The sequence below is a fragment of the Hippopotamus amphibius genome, chromosome 1 (genome assembly GCF_030028045.1).
Source record: "Hippopotamus amphibius kiboko isolate mHipAmp2 chromosome 1, mHipAmp2.hap2, whole genome shotgun sequence".
Taxonomy (NCBI): Eukaryota; Metazoa; Chordata; class Mammalia; order Artiodactyla; family Hippopotamidae; genus Hippopotamus; species Hippopotamus amphibius.
The window spans coordinates 193983328-194007415 of NC_080186.1; the positions used below are offsets into that span (position 1 = coordinate 193983328).

General features: G+C 35.5%; 1 protein-coding gene across 14 annotated transcripts in view; it reads right to left on the reverse strand.

Annotated features, from left to right (window-relative positions):
• The window catches only part of PAM (peptidylglycine alpha-amidating monooxygenase), a 275420-nt gene that overhangs the window by 33291 nt on the left and 218041 nt on the right, over positions 1 to 24088 (reverse strand). For 8 of the 14 annotated variants that reach the window (XR_009054246.1, XM_057738299.1, XM_057738292.1 and 5 more), the window contains 4 exons: positions 22129 to 22313; positions 20972 to 21043; positions 9056 to 9376; positions 548 to 677 (listed from right to left, as the gene is read on the reverse strand). Coding sequence is in view for 13 of the 14 variants with exons in the window: in XM_057738299.1 (XP_057594282.1) it covers positions 548 to 677; positions 9056 to 9376; positions 20972 to 21043; positions 22129 to 22313 (708 nt within the window). In the remaining variant the exon portion in view is untranslated. The remainder of the gene's footprint in view (positions 1 to 547; positions 678 to 9055; positions 9377 to 20971; positions 21044 to 22128; positions 22314 to 24088) is intronic. The other 6 variants (XM_057738350.1, XM_057738340.1, XM_057738357.1 and 3 more) reach the window with 1 other exon arrangement.

The following is a 24088-nucleotide window of genomic DNA, read 5'->3' on the forward strand; positions in this document are numbered from 1 at the left end:
GGTGGCCAACCTGCTCCAACCATAATCCCCAGAAGGCACTGTTATCACTGCCAGGGAGAAGTCTGATGGAAAGGGAGAGTTCAATGGCCTTAATATGGTTCTGTACCCAGTACGTGAAAATAACAAAGTGCTTTATTACGTCAACCAATAATTTTTCTTAGTTGATTATTTATCATGACGCACTTTTTCTGAAGTCTTGAAATGCCTCAGCTATGCACTGTCTTAACTGCCTTTGATATTACTTTCCTCAGGAATGTGAAGGTAGCTTCAAGGAAGAGAGAGCAAAATGCTAAGTAGGCAGAATCACAGACTGTTATTGCCTTTCTTTCCATAAACTAGTTTGTGAAATTATCTTGTTTTCACACACATAAGACTTTCTCTTTGCGAAGTTTCACAGTCACATATTAAAGAACAAATATGTTTTGCTCACAAAAATCAAGTTCAAAAAGAACCTTGATAGTTCTCTCACCATTATTATTAGTTTAATGAAAAGCAATGCATCTATTTTTATTTTCATTTACTCCTTGAAGGAAAAAGTATTACTTACTTTGCATCCCAGACATGGTCACCTCTGTGGAAAATCACCAGATTATTCTTAGCATCCAGAGCCACCCCAGAAACCTGGCCTGGTAACAAGTATACTCCAGGCCAATCCAGCGCCTCTTCTACATGGAAATCTAAAAGATAAACCCATATATTTAGTGTAAAAAAGAAAGCTAATATAACCTCATGAAGATTCACAATGATTATAAGAAGTTCATGCAGTAATGTCACTAGATGCAAAGAAAAAAATCAAGCCATGCTCTACATAAAATATACCACATGCACATGCCAAATAGCCTCCTGAGGTATGAATAAAGTAAGTGACTGTGAACTTGTTTGGGGATATGCTCTTTTCCTGTTGATAAGATGCTCTGTAAAACCAGTCTGTCCTTAAGTCACTAAGGGGCAAATTTGAGACTACCTCCTTGACAAGATTCTTACTTTAAATTTGTATCTTTGGAAAATATGGCAACGTGGATGGCACCATTTTAATACAAAGATTTTAAATGTTGTAAATAAATAGGATTCTTGGGCAATAAGCGTGTGTGTGTGTGTGTCTGCCTGTCTCTCTCATCTAACTTCTGTGTAAATTGTGGATGTTCAATATACATTAGACCATATAATAAACCATCATAGATGATACCTTGTACAAGGAACTATGTAAAAGAGCAATCTCATTTCACCTAACTTCGGTGTTCCTATAACATTGGGAATGGAGAGATAATCTTTCACTGCTTATATTTCACTGTCTCCTAACATGAGAAAGGAAAAAATAACAGAAACTGTGACTGAGTGATTTACCAATTACTCTCACTTCTGCTCAGAATACATTTATACTTAGAGAATACCTAGGTTAAATTGTGTTAATTCCTTTACAAAAACTCTCACGAATATAAAGAGGTACGATGTACAGAGTGCTATACTGAGGATATAAAGTTATGAAGATAATGAAATCCTTTGTATCAGTGTCAGTATTTCCCTCTGAAATGCTTCAACAGAGATGCTGAGAAGTAAAAAAGCAGCAACTTGAGTCTCCTTTCTCCTTCCCATGCTCTGGAGGATGTGCCAACACACAGTGAAACCCTCAAAGATAAACATTAAAGACTAGAGGAAGAAAGGGAAACACAGGGCTTGTATAATCAGCTTCTGAAAACTTCAGAGGATGCCAGTGTGAGGATAAACACTTTAAAATAATTCTCTCAACTATACAAAAGGAAACAGTACCTTTTTACTCAAAATATTCTTACCTTGGCAAACTTTATTTTTTAAAATAAAAATTAAAAACAGCACAATCAATAGGCTGCCTGGAAGGGTTTTGCCTACAACCTTTGCTGAAGCATCTTCAATAAACATTCCCTAAGTGTACTGTCTATGTAAGGTGTTGTGTTAGATTCTGGGAACACAAAGAAATAAAGCATGGTTTTGGGCCTTGAGGAACTCATTGGAAAAAATGAGAAAAAAACGGAAAGCAAATACTTATGATACAGTGTAGTGCAGGAACACAGGAAAGGACCCATAACCCTTCTTGAGGCATGGCTGGAAGAGGGTAGGTGTTCTCACTTAAAGGTTTATCGAATACAGAAGTAGACAGAATATTTCAGTCAGAAAGATGGAAAGTGAGGATGAATATAATTGCAGAATGTGTTTCAAGATCTTTAAGCAATTTGTATATCTTCAAGGATATCTGTGTATGTCAGGTGAGCGTATGGGAGTGACACACAGGATTAACAGACCCCGAGTTCTAGTTCAGACTGGAAAATATACATTGTAGAGCACAGGAAGGTATGGATTTAACAATGAATGAATGTAGTTCTGAGCTGTGGTATCTTGATCTATATTATTATTAATTTTGAGGTATGCTGCAAGTACTTTATTAATAGCAGTAAAGCACAGAGTTTGGGAATAATTTACTTTTGAAATACATTAGAGCACGTGAGAATGTCATTCTCACTCATGTGTGTTTTGCTATGTCTTCCTGAGTTGGGGAGAAAGGGAGCAGAGTTACAGCTGGCATGCCTAAATTTGTACAGCAGTGGATGTGAATGGGGCTGCTCGAATGAAAAGCATTCATCATCTATCATGCCTGTCGTAACAGAAGGAGAGGATGCAAATTGTGGCTACAGGCAACTGTGAGCCACTGAAGGTTCTCAAGCATTGGGTGACATGAATAAAACTGTGTTTTTGAAAGTGAACTCAGGAAACAGGGTACACGTATTATAATTAGAGACATATAGATGGCTTCGCCAAAGAAAATGTTTTAAATTATTTTTAAGTTGCTTGAATCCCAGCTTGCACTTCATTCATTCTCATCTCAGTTACAGCTTGTCCTTTCGGTGGTCATTCTGTACTCATTCAGCAGCTCCTGAAGATTCTGGATGGGCTCCAAGGGAACCTTGAACCTCATAACAATATACGAGGGTGAGTCAAAAATCATCCTCACTCTGGCTGTAGAATTTAATTAAATTTCAGAGAAGACAAATACATCATTTTTCGACATAATCTTCTTGCTTTTCAATATACTTTGTCCATCTGTCATCAAGCTTTCGTATTCCCTCATTAAAAAATGTTTCACGGTGAGCTGGAGCCATGAACGTACCACTGTTTTTACTTCATGAGAAGTGAATCCGGCTTCTTCTTGATGGCTAACGCTTGTGCAACCTTCCTTGAACTTCGCTATCCATTCATACACACTTCTTTGGGACAAAACACTTTCTCCACACTGCGCACAAAGCCTTCCATGAATAACAGCACAAGGTACACCCTCAGACCACAAAAAACAAATCACTGCACGCAGTTCTTCTTTTGTGCAAATCAAAGTGGGGCATCCATTTTTGCTCGCACCACAGTTACAAATGAACTGATGTAACAGGTTCACACCTGCACAGCAGTGACTGGGGAGACAGTAGCCTTGAACGGAAAGCGCTGATAAAACACTGCAGGCAACAGAAGTTTTTATATGACCGAGTGTGGATAATTTTTGACTCACCCTCATAGATACTTAATTGCTTTCATCAGCTTCTCAGAGCCTAGTGCCACTACAACTAGCTGGGATTTTGTGAGGGCAGGGATCATGTCTTACTTACTGTTTGGTCACTAAGTCTTGCACAGGGCCTAGCCCGCTATAATGGCCTAATAAATGCACTAAACTCTATGCTCCAGTCTCTACTTGCTTATGTTGTCAACTACCATTAAACACCCTTATAATCTTAGAGTTCACCCGTACTACCTCTTTTTACCCCTAACATTGTGCTTAAGACACTGTGAAGAGACTCAATAAAAATGCTAATTGGCTAATTATTTTCATTAAAGACAATAAACAAATGTCATGTTTCCTGGAACTTTTCTATTCAGTGGTCTACTAACAGGTACTAGAAGTGAGATGCTCATAAAAATTCAGAGATACTAATTCTGATAGAAAATACGTAATGTCCCAAATAAATACACTGTTCTAGGTTCAAATGTGATTTTCATAAAATATTGGAAATATTGTATAAAGGACTTCAGTCTGGCTGTGAATAATCTCAATTATGACTGACCTTAGATTGGTAAGCACTCGAAAGTCTGCAAAAAGCACGGACTCATAGGCTGTTAACAACTTATTTTGTTACTTATAAGAATCTTTTTTTGGCTGGAAATTTTCAAGAAGAAAAAGCAGTGTAAATATCTAGAACATATTTATATGCTTTTGGTGAATTTTCAAAACAGTAAAGGTGATATGTGAGGAAATATATAAGAGGGTTAACACTGTGAGAAACCTGGCTCTTTTAGTACTGAGTCAAAGCAAAGAGAAACTATTTTGTGCATGGCAAGAACATTCAGATAAATTACATTAAATTATTTTAAATTTGATTTAAAAATATTATTTCATATTTATTAAGATTACCTAGCCAAGGCCTCAAAGTTTTCAGGACCTCAAAACCTAGGTCTCTGTGTTAACTGCAAATTCTAAAATAGTTAAAGGGAAACTGAGTTCACATTCTCTTCTGTGAACACTAGCTCAGTTAATTGATGTTTTTGCTTCTAGTGTCATCATCCTTTTCATTATTAGGTAGTTAAAGGCTGTTCTCTTTAAGATTAAATGATCAAGAATCAAAGCAGTCACTGAGGACTCATGGTGTATGGATATGGAATGAATACTGATGTTTTCCCAATCCCTGCCCATCTTTACAACAGAATCACAGAATGCTAGAACAGGACTGGCTCACCCCAGGTCATCTTCTCTATTCATAAAAAAGGAAATATAGGCTTGGGCCAGACTTCAGTCATCAGCAGCAAGGATGATTATTATTTTTTAATCCTCAATTTAAAAATATTTCAAATCCTTATTAAAAAATTGTATGATAAAATATATTTGGCTTCTACTTTAAACTTAACATTTTCAATCATGGAAAAGTTAAAAATTCAAGTTCAGATCCCTCTTAGCCTTTATTCAAGAAGTAATTCAGTAAATGACTATTGTTGTAGACTCACAATTTTAATCTGAAAATTAAATACAAATTTCTTCACGTGACCTGGGGCAAGCCATTCCCAACTCCAAGTGTCAGCTGCTCTAAATTCATATGTCAAATGATAGGATTATTTCAGAAGAATCCTTGTATTCATTATAAATAAAAGTAAATGTGTAGCCTCATATTCCACCAGAAATTTAGAAAAAAACTAAACATTACCATTAAAATTGTCTCAACAAATCACTAAGAGGATTAATGAATTATACCTTTCTAGGAAAGATTAATGTTAGTTATCAATGCTGCTTTCACATGAAATTATTAATAAGCATTTAAAAGGGAATTCATTTATCTGTGTACATAAGGACTACCAGAATGCGACGAAGTTGAGAAAAAAACAATTTCAAACCTATGACTATGACTTAACTTCACCACAACAAGGCCCTTCATATTTAATCTTAGGGAAAAGACCCTGGTGAAATCAGTAGAAGATTTCGACAAAAACAAAATAAAGTGGTTGCTTTTCCTACCCTTGCAAATCTCATTTAGTGAGGAAAGGATGCCTTATTTTGGTCAGGGATTGTTATTCATCAGAAGCGTCAACAATAGCTATAATTAACTAAAACTATAGGAGAAATATTTATACTCAAGTGAGAAAGAAAATAAGAATTAATTATAATGTCTTATCTAGTGGGAGTGAAGTGAGGAAGAGAGTTAAGACATAACTAGGGGCTCAAAAGTGTTAGCAGACCTTTTCTTTGAAAAATTTAACTGCAAGTGAATCTTCACCTTCGTCAAATTGTTTGGATATTGACTGAGAAAGTATGACCACAGGCAATCTACACCTACAGTTATTACAACTGTAGATAAGATGATGGGATGATTGGAAAAAACCACCCTATCTGTCTGTCTGTCTATCTCTCTATCTACCTATCTATCATCTATCTACCTATTATTTTGTTTTATTGTGAGAGGCAGAGTATTAAAGTGATTAAAAACCACGACTTGGAGCAAATCTGCCTGGCTTTGAATGTTGGTTTATGGAGCTGTGGCATGACCTTTCTATGCCTCAGTTTCTTCCTCAATAAATAGGCTGATAAACAGGGCTGTTATGAGAATTAAATGAATTATGACATCTCAAATACTAGCCTGACTCATAATATGGGCTATGTACATGTTTGTTTTCATTATTCTCCTCCCCTCCAGAGATGAAGATTCAGCCTACTGAATACCTTATGGGGAATTCTATAAGACTTGAACCTAAGGGTCTGCATATACCTGAAATATGTTAAAAGTAATGGACTCTGAGTCAAGAAAAAGTTGTCCATAGAAATTAAGTAAAAGTTAAATATATCATTACAGTATTTAAAGACTCTGATGGGAAGCATCACATAAATGCAGATGTATTTTCTGATGTCCAAAGGTGCGCAACATATATTGAATCAGGCTTCCATATGCTAGCAAACAGTAGTCCAATCAAATATGACAGCATGAGAACAGCTGTCTGTAGTTTTAAATTTATTTTTCAATGATTTTAAATTTATTTTTCAATGAATCTACTTTCCAGAAGGCAACTAGAATAAAGACTATGATTTTCTTTCTACTCTATTAATGCTGTTTCAATATAGGGATCAAACTAATGGTAGAAACCAAAGTGTGTTAAGTGTAAACAGGAGTACCAGGTTGCATATTTTCACATTGTACATCATATATCACAGGAAAACATCAAGGCAGATCAATGTAATTGATCAGTGATTTGAAGAGCCACAAATTTCCATTATGATAGGACACTGCCAAGTCATTTTCTCAATTTATCAACTCACAGTGCCAACTTTTGCAGCTTTCCTACACACTGCAAGAAAATTCTCTCACGGATGCCGCTTAAGCGAAAATAATTAATGTTTAGGTTCTACTATTTTGGTTTTCAAATTTTTGAAATCTTAGTCCAACATGACATTAATGGCAGCGATTATCATAATTATTGTTAACATTATAGCATTTATTAAGTGCTTTTCTTTAACTACAGTTAGATATTATTTTGTGTTATGGTAAACAGTGAAAGAAAATTGAAAAGACTTTTAGAAATAGCTTAGCTAAATATGAATTTTGCGATTTTGCATTTAATTTTTTAAAAATTTTGAATCAAAGCAGTGAAATAACATTAAAATAAATCATTTCAGAAAGGAAATACATGCACATTTTCTTCCTGTAACTAGAATTTGTGCTATATGTTTCTACAACTCTTTGCTTTATTTCAGTGACATTCACCCATGTACTTGAAAGGAAACTTCCTGAACCAGATCCTGGAGAATATTTTTCTCCTTGGCACTGCCATTTTTACCACCTTGGAAGGTATGAGATTTGGCCAGTAAACATATTTTGAGTATTTTAAGCATTTCTTTCTTAGAAAAACTAAGTAGGTTTTAGGAATACAATTCCTTATGTCAAACTATGATTTTTACATTGACACTTATGATGCCTATAAATGACCATGATATTATTTCAAATCGAAGAGTAACAAAGGCAAGTCATAGACAACTAGAAACTAAATTTTTGGTGGTGAGTATACTGTAGGGTACACAGAAATAGAAATATAATGCTGTACACATAAACTTATATATAATGTTATAAACCAATGTTACTTCAATAAAAAATAAATTAAAAAAAGACAAGTCATGGAATAAAGCATGCTACAACTCTTAACATTTCACTCGTGAATAGAATTGTATTCTCACCAAAGTGGCCCTTTCCCCTTTTATATTTATGTGTTGTTTGGGTTATGATTTACTGTCCTTAATAGGCTCCCGTCTGTCTGTGAAATGGACAGGGACATGACAAACTGCACATTCCTAGACACCATACTCAGAGATGTCAATTCCGTTGTTCTTCCGTAGGATTCAGGAGTCTAGAGTTTTCATAATCACCCTAGGTGATTATGATGCAAGGGGGTCCAGGGACCACCTCTTGAGAAATACAGTTTTATTAGGAAAATCTAGAAGGAATTAGAGCAGGGCTGACCCTGTCTAAATACGAAGAGGTAAAACCCTGGGTTCCATTTAACACCTCATAGAGACTATTAGGCCAGTCCTAATGGATAATGCTTGAAACTTCTGTATGAGCAAAAGGCATTGCATGCTAATTTTTTTCAATTATAAATAAAACTCAGTTGAGTGTTGAATAATTTATGGATTCCTGCAAAGCTGTATTTGAAAACATCAAGCTGGCAGCCTGTGCCATTTGAGCCCACGCATGGACAGCTGCCATGCATGCATATCCGTTCCTTTTTTGGAGAATATCTCCACATGCTGTATTATCTGGCTTTCCACATTAGCAAGTAACATGAAACACAATCAATATCACAGAAGCCACAACACAATTAAAGACAAAGAGGAGGCATCCACAGCTTGCTGGTACAGAAACCTGAAGGGAATAAGGTATTGTCCTCTAATTACGGAAGCCAGTCCTGGTTAGAAGAAAAGATAAATCTGATAGTTACTGACTTGTTGGCGGTCCCTTCAGATATAACTACTCAACTTTCCAATTAAGATAGTAATTGATAATGTAACTTAAGAAATCAAAGTCATAAAAACAGTTACATTTTACAAGTCAATTGGATGAGAATGTTGGAAGTGTAAGATTCCTCTGAGAGGAATTTAATTTTCTTAAAGGATGGTTGTGTATAACCATTTCATACACCGGGAGTTTACATATGGATCTGAATTCTCAGTTTATTCCCATTGAGCTAAATGAAGAATGTTGATTTGGTAAGAATTTGTTACCCTGAATTTCATATGCCACCCTCCCCAGTAGGATCCAAAGATTTTGGGTCCTGGTAATTCTGGTTCATCAATTGAACAGAAACTGAATTTATGTATTATTGGATCAAAACAAAAAGAAAAACTCAAACAAAGGTGATATCTGATACCCCAAATACGAGTCATGTGTTTTCTAATAAGTCCTTTTCACTGGTGAGCTTCTTCACCCATTAATTTTTATTCCCTTCAGATTTTGCTAACGTGGATTGTAGCGTTTCACATTTTATTCTTTAAAAGAAGCCCTAAACGCACCTCCTGTGTGTTCTGGTTCCCAGGTGCCTTCACCAGGTAGGGGCTGCTGTAATGACAAAACTCTGCTCTCTGCTGGCCTCAAAGTAGATACTAGTCTGTGGAATTTGTGAATTCTGTCTCTGACAAGAATGGCATTGCCCCTCTCATGTTCTGCACTCTCTCTGGCATCAGACCGACCAAGATCCTTCTTTTGGACTACATTTGCAATCTCAGCTACCAGGTCTGACTCTGATTCTGCCTTTTCTGTAGGGTTATATTTGTGCACATGAACAACATCTTCCCTTTCTCCTAGCAGCTTGGAAAGTAGTGAATAGAAATCACCTGTGAAAAAAAAGAGAAGAGAGAAGGGGTGGAGAGTCGATAAGATTGCAAAATTTACAAAATTTTATGCCTTAAAAATATCACCTCCTGATTCCTCATAACAAGTGAGAGAGAAGGTTGCTCTCAGATGTTCAAGCATGGGGAGAAAAAGATTATTTTCCAGAACAATGAAAAAATAATATGCTTCACATTTCATTTTACAAACCACCCATTTCCTTTTGTTATCTCAGGAGCCAAGGACACTAAATAACCTCTATTAGCATAACAGTAGAAACAGAATAATGCATACGTGACTGCATGGCATGTTTCAACAAATGGTTTTCACAAGGCCGTTGGACTGATTTGGAAGTCAGAGTTCATCAGCTTTCTAAAATAAAATATTATCAACAGCTACATCAGAAAACAGATATCTTCACAGGCAAACCCTTGGAAGCTGTCTTTAAAAGCCTATTAAAATGTAATCCACAAAAAATTAAATGTATATTTTTGAGCAGGTTTTATAAAACACAAAAAATGTAACATCAGCTTGGTGACTGGAAAACCAAAATTTTATTAGTTTGTTAGCTGTGCTACTATAAGAAGCTCCAGCTGTTTGTTTTCAACAAGTAAACAAATTCCAGAAAAATAATTTTGTGAGAAAAGAATATTTTTAAGTCAGTTTCAAGCAAAAGAGAAGATTTTAACAAAGTAGTATCATTGGAATGATTCATCACTAAAATGTATTTCATGTCTTCCTATACCAAGAAGTAAACCTGGATATGATAATATAATTCCATGAAAACAAATTATTTATAAAATATTACCATAGATACATAATACAACCACGGAAGGTTCGTGAAGCATTTTAATCCTGATCATTTACATCTATGGCTTCAAATCCATTCACATCAACTGTGTGAATGGGAAACACATATATTCTCAATGGAATCGTAAATCTGTTTTTCTAACCCAAACCCAAAGGTTTTCTCACTCTATACTATGTGCTGCTAATGAAACTTATGATTATGGAGTCCTTTTGCTTAGGTTTTAATTATACTTATAGCACAATCAGATAACACTTATAAAATTTTTTATGGCCATTAGGAAATAAAAATAATAACTGGTTTAGCCAGGATACATTCCACTAAAGCATACGTTATTAAAACATCGGTGCAAGGGGATATGAAGTCTTTCCAAAATGATGCTAAAAGATCCTGTCATGTTTACAAATAATCTTGGTTTAATAATTCAGAGTAGGCTTTCAATTCTTGCCCATGAAAGCAGCTTATCCCAGGTGAGACCGTCAATCAGAAAATAATTACCAAGTATTAGGGTCAGTATCAGTAAAATGAACAAAGCGAATTACAATGCAACCAATTCTGGTAGGCCACAGTGGCGTTCTGCCTCACAGGAGAGAAAGTAACCCAATACTGTGAAATTCTCCTGTCCCACACGCTAAATATCAATAGCTTAATATGCTGTTGTGCCATGAAACATTTTATACAGAAAGTAAAAACAAGATGATTTCAGGGACAAAACACAATTTTAAAACTTGAATCCATGACATTAGACTAATGTTGATGGAGGAACACAGGCTAAGAACTATGCATAGTTATTCAGGTTTGTCAGTAAAAATTTAAAAGCTCTGATAAAATACCAAATGCGGAGTACCTGGTTCCTTTGATCACTGGGTTAGGAAAACAAAAATTCAGCAAGGTAATAGGCTTGGCTGCACACAAGTGGATTGGCCTTGTGAGAACACAGCTTCATAGCAGCATCTCTCTTCTAGAGATTACATGCAGGAGACCACTAGATGGCTATCTCTTCCATTCTTATACACAAACCAGAAAGGCTCCCCCCACCCCCCACTTCTGGTGTACTGAATATATGAAATCCCGGAACATTAACACCATTGTTCTTAGTCCTATTAAGATCTCGATTTAGGAAATCTATCTAACCTTGAGTGCAATGGATGTAATAGAATATAAATGGAGGAAGTTAGATGGTCTCTACCCCAGTTTCATCTCTCAGTACTCTCTTTTTTTCTTTTCAGTTGATATTCTAGACATACTGGACTTTCACTTCCTTGAATATCAACTCTACGAAGATGTTGTTCCTTCTTCCTGGGACATTCTCTCCACAGTAATCAACTAGTTCCTCAATCTTCAGATGTTACTTAGGTGTCACTTACACCCAAGAAGCCTGCCTTGGCAATCAGATTAGGGGTTGCTGTTATGTGCACCTACAGCACTCTGCTCTTTCCTTGTATTGTTAACACCCAATGCCAATGTCTGGTCTGCATTTCACACTAGTGTTCGAATCCAACCTCTGACACTTCATAGCTACTCTGTGCCTTTAAACAAGTTACTTAACCTTTTAAAATAGATAACGACAGCTACCCTCAAAAATTGTTTTGTAGATTTAAAGTTAATGTAAAATGCCCAGCCCAGCATATATCATAAAGTAGATATCACTAAATTGTAGCTATTATAATTACTCACGACTGATATAAATTCTAGTTGCAACATGCATCTGCTTTAATCTGTTGTTTAACTAAAATTAAAAAAAATCAGTTCCTGTTTCACATAGAAGTATTGGGGTTTTCATAATGGAAAAAAGCCCCCTTTAAGTTTACAGCCCTCTATTTCCTCAACAAGTCATTATGGCTGCCTTTGTGATCTGCTTGCTGATTTTGCCAAAGGAGAGCGTGCCGGCACTTTCTCTCTCTCTTTTTTTTAGTCTATTTTTGAGAAAGTCTATTTTTTATCCCTACTCCAGTGTTGTGCATGCCAGCCCTCCCTGAGCCTTCTAGAGCCTTTCCTATCTGCTTTTTCTTTCCTTTTCTAATACAACTACTCTGCCAAAGATTTGACTCAGGCTGTGAACACACTTACTTTGTTATCTTGAGAGGTCATGGAGACGAGAAGAGGCCGTCCTCTGACACAGGCTGTTTTTCAAGCTGTTCCATTTTCCCTGTTCTTTTAACAAGTTGCAGCGTCTACAAGAGCTTTCTATGATAATGAAAACCGTTCATACCCGTGTTGCCCAGCATGGTAGCTCCTAGACACATGGGGCTGTGGAGGGCTTGTGACGTGGCTAGGACGACTGAGAAATTTAACTCTCAACTTCATTCACGCTTGATTCATTTACATCCAAACGTAAATAGCCACATGTGGTTAGTGTCTACCATACGGGACAGTGTGCGGCTACGTGCTGCTTCATCCTTCCTCACATCCTCTTTCTTCCTAAATCGAAGGCATTTTCTTCCACTCCCTACTTCACTCCTGTATGGCCTCGGCATGAGTTTCTCAAGAGCTCCTCGTTGCCAAAACCAATAGACAGACTCTTCATCCTGACCTACAGGTGACAAAGGCAGCACTTTTAAAGTCCCTTCGGAAACTCTCTCCTTATAATATTGTTCTTTCCAGATCTTCGCTTGTCATCTTTGCTGCTTCTTATTCTGCCCAACATATGGAAATGCTGGTGTTTTCTGAGGTCTATCCCTGGCATACTTTTATTGTCCCTGGTCTCCTCCTCTTAGTAGGCCTCTTCTTATTAAGTGATCTTGGCCCACTCACAAAGCTTAAGTCATTCAGACAAATGACTCCGAAATCTGGAGATTTCAAGTACCTAGAACCTAGTGGCATATAAAACTGCCACTTGGAAATTTCCACTTGGATTGAATATCTATTTCAATGGGATTTTGAACTCAACATGTCTAAACCAGAGCTCTTAATCTTCTCCCCATACTTTATCCTTTTTTATAGTTCTCTCTCAGTGATGAAACCATGTTTTGGGACAATCAAGACAGAAAACTAGATTCACTCTTTCACCAGTGAAGCACAAAGTCGTTTGATTCATCAATGCTGATCTGTCAACATCACCTTTTCCCTCTCTACCATCAGTACTCACCTGAGATTCTTATTATCCTATGATTGTTATGCTGAAAGACGCCACCCCTTCTTCTTCAGAACAGACCCTCACCCCTGCCTTCGATGGAAAAATCTGTCTGGAACGGTATTAAAGCTGCTCTACCTTTGTGCAACTGACTTGTGATTAAAGGTAACCTGCCTACCCTAGATACTGCCCGGTTCCTCAGCCCAGTTAGCCTATACGTTTCGGGATAGTAATTCTCTACTTCTATTCTGGGTCCTGCTGCTAAGTGGAAGATATAATTTAATTCCCAAACAGGGACACATTTGAAAAAGAAAGGGGTGTTGTTCATATTTATACTAGGCATAAACTGGTACAATTCCAGTTTATTGGGATGTATAATTACCCTACTTGTTCTTGACAGAGATAACATATAAAGAAGTACTTTATAAACTACAAATGACAATAATAGTAATAGCAGCTTACACTCTGAGAGCTCAGCATGACCCAGTCACTTTACTGAGTGCTTTATGCAATATAATACATTGAATCTCTGTGAAATACTTAGATCCAGGTTCCCTTATCTTTTCTGTACTGGCCATATCTCTTTCTTGTGAATGCACCTCAGACCTGTCAATCTTACTATATTAAATTCTTTTTTCTTTTTAAAGTAATAGTCTTCTGAGCTCAGGTGCCAGGTTTATTCTTTAATGGAACAAGTATCTTTTTTGTCCTATCCTGGCTTGTCTTCTTTTTATTATAACTCTAAGACTCTAATAAATTAATAAATACATACATATACCATAGTGATTGGTTTGCACAAAGCTGGCATAAAGAATAACGACTGTTTTTCTTTCTTTCTATCTCCCTTTCTTTCTTTCTTTTTTTTTTTTTTTTTGGTTTGAAAAAGTAGAATAGTTTTCTATTTCCTATTCTCTTTAATAGTTTTCACTTACCACTGGCAATATACCTTACATGTATGATAAAATTCTCTAAGATGTTCTAAAAATGCTTTTTTTTGTACATTTAAATTACCTGAGGGCTTCCCTGGTGGTGCAGTGGTTAAGAAGCCATCTGCCAATGCAGGGGAAATGGGTTCGAGCCCTGGTCCGGGAAAATCCCACATGCCGAGGAGCAACTAAGCCCATGTACCACAACCACTGAGCCTGGCTCTAGAGCCTGCAAGCCACAACTACTGAGCCTGCTTGCTGCAACTACTGAAGCTTGCATGCCTAGAGCCTGTGCTCCGTAACAACAGAAGCCACCGCAATGAGAAGCCCACGCACCACAATGAAGATTAGCCCCCACTCTCTGCAACTAGAGAAAGCCCGTGTGCAGCAACGAAGACCCAATGCAGCCAAAAATAATAATAATAATAATAATAATAAAATAAATGTTAAAAAAAATAAAAATAAATTATCTGAGAAGGGACAAAGTGGCAAGGTATAAATGTGATTTTATGTAAAAATAACCCTTCTCATTTCTTAGTCATTGTCGTATTTCCAGTGATTAGCACTGTTTCTATCATAGCAGATACTCAATAAATGATTCTGGGATGAATAATGTGTTAAAAATGTCACTCCTTGCTTCTGTATTAGTAAAGATAAAAATAATTCCTAGATGATTTAAGGCTGCAGTGAGTTCCATTTCCTCACTTAAACTTTGATTCTTATCTTAAGAAATACAGAAATGCTCTAGGTCTTTAAGTTATTTGGCTGAGTGGCTTTGGTATTTGGGAAACAAGTAAAGTAGCAGCTACTGTGTCAGGAAAAGGAACACAGCATACATAGTACAAGAGAACCTAAAACACTACCAATTAAACTCTAAGTTTGTTAGCTATGTGCCTGTATTACCTATTTCATGGCTCAATGGATATTTTTCTATTTAGTTGGGATCACTCACTATTCCCTCCCATCAGCATGGAAATTTCTCTGGTTTACTTTCAGAAATATGGTGAGATCAAATTAAACAAGATGGAAACATACTTTGAAAAACTGTGCCATGCTTTTTTCTTTTAATAAAATGCTCTAATATTATTGGATTAAAAAGTAAGTATCCCTACTTCTAGATAGTATAAAAGCTTAATTGTGGCAGGCATTTTGATTTTTAAAATGATCAAGAACCTCTTGGTAATCTCTTAGAATATAAATTCCCATTTCCCACACAAATCACCGCTACTTCATTATCTAAAACGAACGGCTCTTGTTACTGCTTACTGCTCTGTGACTTCTATGGTACATGGAGAGTAAATAGGATATTCATTAGCAGTTTACCACTGACAAAATATGCCAAGTAACCAAGCTAATGAGATTACAACCATGCAACAACAACTGATTAATAAGAGGGATACGAGGATGAAAAAATAGAAGCATTTCTTTTTAGATTTTCATATTTTGGCTTATGACTCAGAGCAGACACTTTCCCTTCTGGTTAAAGCTGATTTGGCTTACTGATGGTTTACTTATTACTAACCCACAACATTTGTCCTACTAGCCTTGGAGAAATAAAACACATGATCCTGATGACCAGCTCAAGGATCACAACTGAAGTGAACTTTATTGTTTTTTCCTACTATAGGGCTCATCTGACTGGGAAACAATCAGAAATGTGCCTTTTAACTTTTTTTTTTTTTTTTAAGAAAATGAGACAAATGTAAAAAAGAAGTTAGGAAATGGCTTTTTGCAACTGCCATACACACTTATCTATATCGGAAAGGCCAACTGTGTGATAAATGATCATTCACATCTGCCTATTCTGTTATTAAGAAACCAATTCAAAAGAGCATCCACTTAGCTTCCCTGAGCCTCGGCATGGGGGAGGGTATTTAGAATTGTGTTTGATAGATGGGTTCAATAAATAAAGACTTGTGAGCTGCTCATCAGTCATAACAAACCGATAAATTTTTAGTGAACAGAAATACAAACAAGACTTGTATCTTCTTTAAAACAGCAAAGTGGCATTGAGAATGCTTGGAATTAGCTAAGAAGATGCTGCTAAAATCATTTGGACTTTATTAGAGGATGAAGGGAGTGTCCTATTTTGAACAACAAAGGAATATAAATTGTAACTACTAAGCTCAACCTGTGTTTCAGTCTTCTCATAAACGGTTTATCAACTGTTACTTTAATTAGCTTTTACAGTAGACTCCTGTCTTTTTAAGTTGCAGCCTTGTTCCCTTGATTCTGCTTATTTGATAAAACATGCCAATGGTAATTCATTTTTGTTAGCATAAAACCACTGTGAAATTATTCTGTTTCACAGAAGGTGTCTGAAGACCTTTAACTATCTGGGGCCATGGAGTGTTTTCCCTCTACAAATTGTATTTTTGTCATATTCCTCCTGCCTTGGGAATACAGTAGCTCATGGTGACCTCTGAGTAGAAAGACTGATTATACGAGGGCACGAATACTACAATGAGAAGAGTCTGGAGAAAACTGAATAAAACATGCTAAAGGCCCCTTTTGCAGCAAAAGAAACGCTGTCCAGAGAATAATGTACAATAACAAGGACATACTGGTATTGTAGATTTGACTTTCAATTCTGCCCTCAGTTTTTTTAAGATATAAAATCTTCCCAATGCAACTGACATAAGTTTCAATACTAGATCTATACTTTGAATTTTAAAGGAGAGAAACACTCAAATTCAGAACTCCTAAATACAGTTGTATAGATTTGTCCCTACAGCTGGCATGCCTCTTAGTTTCCACTCACATTCCTTGCCTAAACAATGCTGATACAAAGTTCAGCTTGTACCTTTAGTACAGTGAACATATATAAAAAATCATAATGCATAAGAAATAAAGAGGAAAGAAACATGCCTTAGTTTCCTAAAAGTGCCAACCAGAACATTAAGTAAGGAATACGTTTATGTCTGTCTGCTCTGGAAAATCTCAACACCTTTCTCGTTCTGTCTAGTCTCCTAGGATTCATTTCCTCCACCCAGAATCACTGACTAATTGGGTTTTATTGTTCAGCTTATTGCACTTATTACACACACAGGGAATTCTTCACTTACAACATTTTCAAAGCACGGTGACATTTCTGTTTGTTTTCAATATCCATTAGTGTCTCTCTGCATGGAAGCAGACATAATCAACTCATTTACATAAGCTCACCTATAGACAAATAGGCTATTTTCAAAGCACTATGTGCAGGAATATCCACATATCATGCAGCCGTTAAAAACCATGCATGCCAATAACTTTTATAGCTGGAAGAAATATTTACGGTACAGTATTTTAAAAAGAAGATAGAACAATGTGCATACATTTTGATCTAAAGCTTTAAAACATAATGTACATATATATGTATAATACATATTTCACACACAGGGTGTACATATACACCCATATTTCTGGGGATTGTAGACAATTTTTGTTTACTTCTTCATACTTTTCTATAATTTCCATATCTTCTATAATGAATATGAGTAAAAGCAGTCAAATAAGCATTATTTAAAAAAAAATCTCTGCAGGTTTAATTAAAGCCTCATTAAAATGTTTTTCACTGTTGAATGATCCAGGACAACCTGACAGGTAAAGATGTCCATATAATGAGGTTCCTCTGGTATCTCCATAATTATACCTTTTGAGATAGAGTCTGAGATACAATTTGCCTTTGGCCAAATTTTATTCAAGAGGGAGCAAAGGCAGACGAGGATGGCTGCAGCAGGTTACTGTGCTTGCGAGTAAGCACAGGCTGGGCAATTCTACACGGATTCACACAACTCAGATGTCTCTTTCAAACTAGTTCACTTCCGATCAAGCTTAATATTCTGGCAAAAATTGATAGCTAGCAATTTTAGTGATTAGAATTTCAAAGGAAATAAAATACTTATATTTCTCCTGGGGAAACAGAGTATTAGATAAACCTGTCTTAAATAGATTATTGGTTTGCTTTGATTTTTTTTTTCTCTCCATGTTGAAGGTACCTAATATTTCCTGTCCATTTGTGGCACTGCTACATTTCTTTTTTTCAGCCTATGGCATATGAGAATTTCTCTCTCTCCCCCCCCTTTTTTTACTACCTCAATAAAGGCCACCCCTTCTTTCCAACACAGCATTTATTACATATCATGACCTTTATCTTCCTGTCTGCTTTGCCAATGTATTAAGACAGGAAGCAAAAGAAAGACATTGTTTGTATTATCAGGCAGAATTTTCTCTATTATTTAGCCACTGACGGATACAGAGCTTCCCTTTGGGTACGTGTCCTCTGATGTTTTGGGTCTTTTCTTTCCTGACCCTCAACTGCTCTATTTCCAATGGGAGTCTTATCTCCAGTGTGACTAACACAGATGCTGTCTATTAGTTTATGGCTAACACAACTGAAATAATTCAGGGCTTTTATTTATTGGAGACTTAAAATATTAAAAGAATAAGTAAACCAGGAGGAGTACTTGAACATAAATTGTTTTGGCTGGAACACCAAAATAAGGCAAAGGGTTAAGTCTGAGGGCTTTCTTTAAAAATCAGCCTACATGGCGTAAATTATTTGAATAATTAGAGCCCTCCTATCAGCTACTTGGTCAATTTAACACCCCAGGGAATGAATACAAATAGATATTTTGTGCAAACAAACATCTCTGAGAAGAATGGGATATCTCACAGTAATGAGTAGATTTGCCTTGTGTATTGCAAGGAGATAGATTGAGCTCATTAGCGAATCAAATGGACTATGTGTACAAATATGCATTTGGAATATTTCTATATTTCTCTTTAAATTCCAGGCTGGTGATCCCCAAAAGGCAGTAGAATAATAGAGAGGCTGCACTGGCTATTGAAATGGCTTTTGGTGAGGTATTTGTCTTCACATAATCTAGGAGGTGACTTTCTGATGGACCCACTAATTTCAACATATGAATGCTAGAGCCTATTTTCTGCAGTACAAAAATTGAGTCAGACGAATGGTTTTTTCTTCCCAAGTTAAATCACTTGACAGCATTTTTATTCATAAGTGGAACAAAATGGTAACTACAGGAAAATAATTTGTGTATCCATAGAATTCTTCTCTGAAACCATTAAGACTATACTGGGTATATAGCCCAATATATCAATACATGTATAAGGGTATATTTAAACTTCTTAATATTATATGTATATGGTATCAAACACAAAAGGGTAAATGAGTGGCATATATGAAAGTGTATTAAAAGATTTGGAATATATGATACCTCCTAAAATCCTACTGTTTGGAAAGAACAGATTAAACCTAACATTTAAGGTTCTTCTGCTAATAAAACCTGAGTTTCAATGTCTTCCTTGATCAACTCAATTTCAAAAGGAAAACACAGTCCAGCTTCAGTTTCCACAGAAACATTTCACAAGCTTCATCTACTAAATAGTGGTCTCATTCCATACTGTACCACATATGCTGGTATTTGGAAATGTGTTCTAAAATGACTCCAATTATTTCAAAGACATACAGTGCAAACAGTGTGTACAATGTTGAAATAATTCATTTTAAGTCTGATTAAATTTCTGGACAGTTACAGTAAACACTTAAAAAACTACTATATTTAGGCTACAATTATTGACTTCCTTACAAATAATACACACAGGATTGATAAATTTAGCTATTTTAAGCCATACTCAATAGTTTAGTATGAACCCATAAATTACTTAGTATCAAAGCATCTCCCTTTTTTTGACTTAATACAAAAATAGAAACAACTTTGAGCTAAGTTTTTTTAAGCCACGTTGTTAGAATGAAATGTTATAGAACATACGTTATAGAATTTCAAAACTTTTATATTACAGTTTACTCGATTCCCCTTTCAGAATGCATTTTTTCCTTTAAAAAGTCTGAGTTTTTAATTTTGCAAATACTATTAGTGCAAGAAGAATATCTTTGACCTAGACCTAATAGAACACATTTTAAATAATTCCTATAGTGGTTTACAGTACCCAAAGAGTCACAAATTTCTGTAAGTTGCTAATAGAAAAATCCTATCTATTTCCTACATACTTTATGTTGTCATTAGAAGTATGTTTGCTTTAACATTAAACTAATGTTTTAAAATATATTACATTTAGGCCAAAAATGACTTGATGCCACACTTCAACACCTAACACAAAGTACTATCTTCCAAAAACTGGCAAGGAAGTAAGATTCAGGAGAATAAATTTTCAGTGCCAGCACATGCAGTGTATGACCTACAACATCAAATATTACCACTTTAAATAAATAGAACTGAGGAAGAATGAAGCTCTCTTAACTCATCAGATGGCAACTTAGCACAAAACTACACATGTATAAGATGATAATTCCCCCTACCTTAATTGAAGGCAGAGAAAAATGACTTAAAAGAGAGGCACGATATGGTTTCATTCTTAATTTCTTGTTTTCTTGAACCTCAAATATAGTTAATGAACACACCATAAAAAACATACAAGAATGTAAATGTTAAAGGTCACAAGATTTCAAACGCAGCCCACTGATTATTTCTAACAATTATATTTGCACTTACTTGCACTGTATATTAAAAGTTACAATATTAAATAAGATAAAACAAAGACATAAAAATCTAATGGGACTAAATTACATTAATGAATTTTATTTTCAAAGCCAAAATGCAACAGTTGACCATTTTCTCATGAATTATGTATTATATAAAATCAGCAATATGTAAGGTACTAGGTTGATAAAGAAAGACCTAAAATATCTCAACAACTTCAAAATTTGGTTTCCTATTTGGATGATGAATACTTTTATAGGCCTAGTAACAGAAGTAAGCATACATACCCTGTTCCAACACTTCTTCTTCTTCTCGTTTTGGCTGCTGTAGTAAAGAAGTCTTATCTTTATTCTCTGTTTCTGTAAAGGATCAAAAGATCTGAGCATCAATTCGCAGTGTATGTTACATACTTCAAACAGTTTATTGGAAATACGCTATCAACATAAAAATGTTTTCAGAGTCTTGTGTTTCATAAAAACAATGGTATTAAGAATTTATATGGTAGAGATGTTCTAATGCACAAAAAACTCTACCATAATTACCAAGTACCAGACTCTGACTTAATAACCAGATCAACTATCCTTTCAGTAATATATACATGATACAGAATTTTAAAGATGCATTAATAAGACTGCTTGTATTTTTTAAAAAATTGAATTTAGTAATATTTTTAGGATATTTTCAGAACATTTTAAGGTACATTTTGTAAATAAATCAGGATTTTAATAAATGACCTGATTGCTATGTTAACTCCTTTTATAAAATTTCCTATAGAAACAAAAAAGAAGTTGTTCTGGAATTAAGATTGAACTTGTAATACTCAGTAAAGTCTCAGCATACTGCATCCAATAAAGAAGCATGCGGGTTTTGCAACTTTAACTAAAGAAATGACAATCAGTATGACCATTTTGCAGATGAACAGTAAGTTAAAGAACAATTCTGAGAATGAGACCAAAAAGACTTAAGGCTAGTAATGCCTCATAAATCAAGAATTGTTTTTTGCTTGAAGAGACTATCATTAAACAGATAATTTAGGGTATGGACCGAGATGATAACCATTTTCATTGGCAAACTGTAGCACTCTTTAGAACATGGGATATAAATTCATAAATTGCATAATTCATTACTGGTTATGAGAAGAATGAAACGAGGAAACTAGAAACACAAATTAAATGAAGAAAGATCTACGTTTATGGAATTGGTCCCGAACAAATCTGTTTCATCACCAGTTGAGAGTTTTCACTTTAACTGTTTTGATACGGGCAAGTCAGGAGGGGAGATAGAGGATAAAAGAGGGAAAAGAGGGAATCAGATTATGTGTACACATGCGATTGTTTGACAGAAGGAGGATGACTTTAAATATTAATCATATAGTCAAGTGAGACACATAAGAAAATATAGAATACAAAATTACATGTTGCTTTAAATTAAACACCGATTTTACCTGTGTGATGTCCATGCATCATAACCATATCAGACTTCACAGGAATTGGAATATTGGCCTCTGGTGGTATGCTTCTAAACAAATCTGGAGCGACATTCTGTGTGCAGGTCATGAAAGAAACTGCATGCTTGGCTTCCATGTAATACATAATGTATAAGTTGCACATTTCATCACTAGATGTGCCACTGCAGGCAAGAAAACAAAAAACAAAACAAAAAACAAAAAACAAACAAAAAACCCAAACAAACAAACAAAAAAACCCAAAGACACAACAAATCAGTCATTCACATAAAACACATTCTTAATGCAAGAAAAATGCAACCGGTAAATCTGCCAGCAATGGATTCGAAACTGGAAATATTGTACATTTATTTTATAGCTTTCATTAAAACTCATCACAGTTTTCAACATGAAAAGCACATTGTCAAAGGCATATTTCCACTTAATAATGGAGTACCCTTTTGCAGTCACTCCATGGATATCGCCAAATACAACAGACAGAAATGGCAATTTTAGTTGCAACGAGATGCTGTTTCCTCTTCTAAATCCTTTTATTCCTTAGTCCTTCCTCTATTTGTTAAAACTCATAGATTGAGAAAAATATTTTTCTCATGGAAAATCTTAATTATTTACTTAATAACAATAAAATTCAAAACAGTTCAACAGAAATATCATATGTTATTTACAAGTGTATATAAAAATGGCTTTTTCCATCTAACCCTGAGAGTCTGGGATCTTGTTTTTGTTAACTGTCTAATTCCTCAGGGTGAGATGAATCAAGAATCATGTGTCGATACTAAGACATCATAAACTTATCTCTGATATCTGAATGAGCACCTTGGCTTCTATAGGAGGAAAGAAAAGAATGCCTGAGCAATGATAAAAAATGAAATCAGGCCTAATCTCTTCTAAGGGGTCAGACCCGAATGGGGCAGTACTGTACAACTGAGAAACTCAATGTTAAAAACAGATTTTAAATCAGTGGGGTGGTTATTTCCAAGAAAAAAGTTTCAAATAATATAAATCATGCCTAAGAGTTTATAAAACATGTTTTCTTCTTCTTCAATTCACATGGGTTACTATGTAGTTCATTCTCTTCACTATTATTAGGAAGGAAATATTTAGGTACACCTTCACAAAACTTCTATATACCAAGGTGGTTTGGGCAAAGGAACATTTCCTTTTTGGTATCAGTTCTGACAATTTTTAGCAAGCCTTTACTAATAAAAAAGCAAGCTCTGAAGTGGACTATTTGCTGTACAGAAATACGTCAGTGTTGATTTTTCCAGCAATGTCATGCAGCACTTATTTCCTCTCCATAGCAACAGTAATGACATCAGCAAGGGAAGAAAAAAAAAAAAAAAGAAAAATCTTTTCTAAACAGGGATGTGGTTTCTCTAAGCTCTGAAAATGTAGAGCCCCTGAGAGACCACAGGAATGAGCCCCTGCTATGGGAAGCTCTGTTTATGCTTCGAAAATAATTTGGCTTCTCACTCTCTGAATCTGATACCTGTCAGTGTAATTGCCTCTCCCATGAAATATAAGCAAAGAGTGAAGTGCCATCCCAAACAAACACCTGTTCACTACACACATCTTCACATGTCAAAATGCCATTGCTAAGAATTACATTTTAACAGCTTTGGAGTTTGGTCAGAAAATTATGTGCTATAAAGGGAATGGCTGGTGCCAAAGTAATAAGCCAGAGCCTCCCACCATATTATCCTCTCTTCCCCCATTAAAAATGAGGAAAAAGGTATAGATCAAGAGAGAGAAATGAGGGAAAAGGGAATTTAAGACATGGTCCTGGCTTAGAAAACCTTAAATCACTGTGCAGAGAAGAAAAGCAAAATGAAACCTTCCCAAATTAATGAGAGGAAAAAAACTGAATAAATTTACAAAATAACAAATGAAACTCGCAATTAACTCATGGAGAGATCCTTCTATATTTTATCTGTTTGGG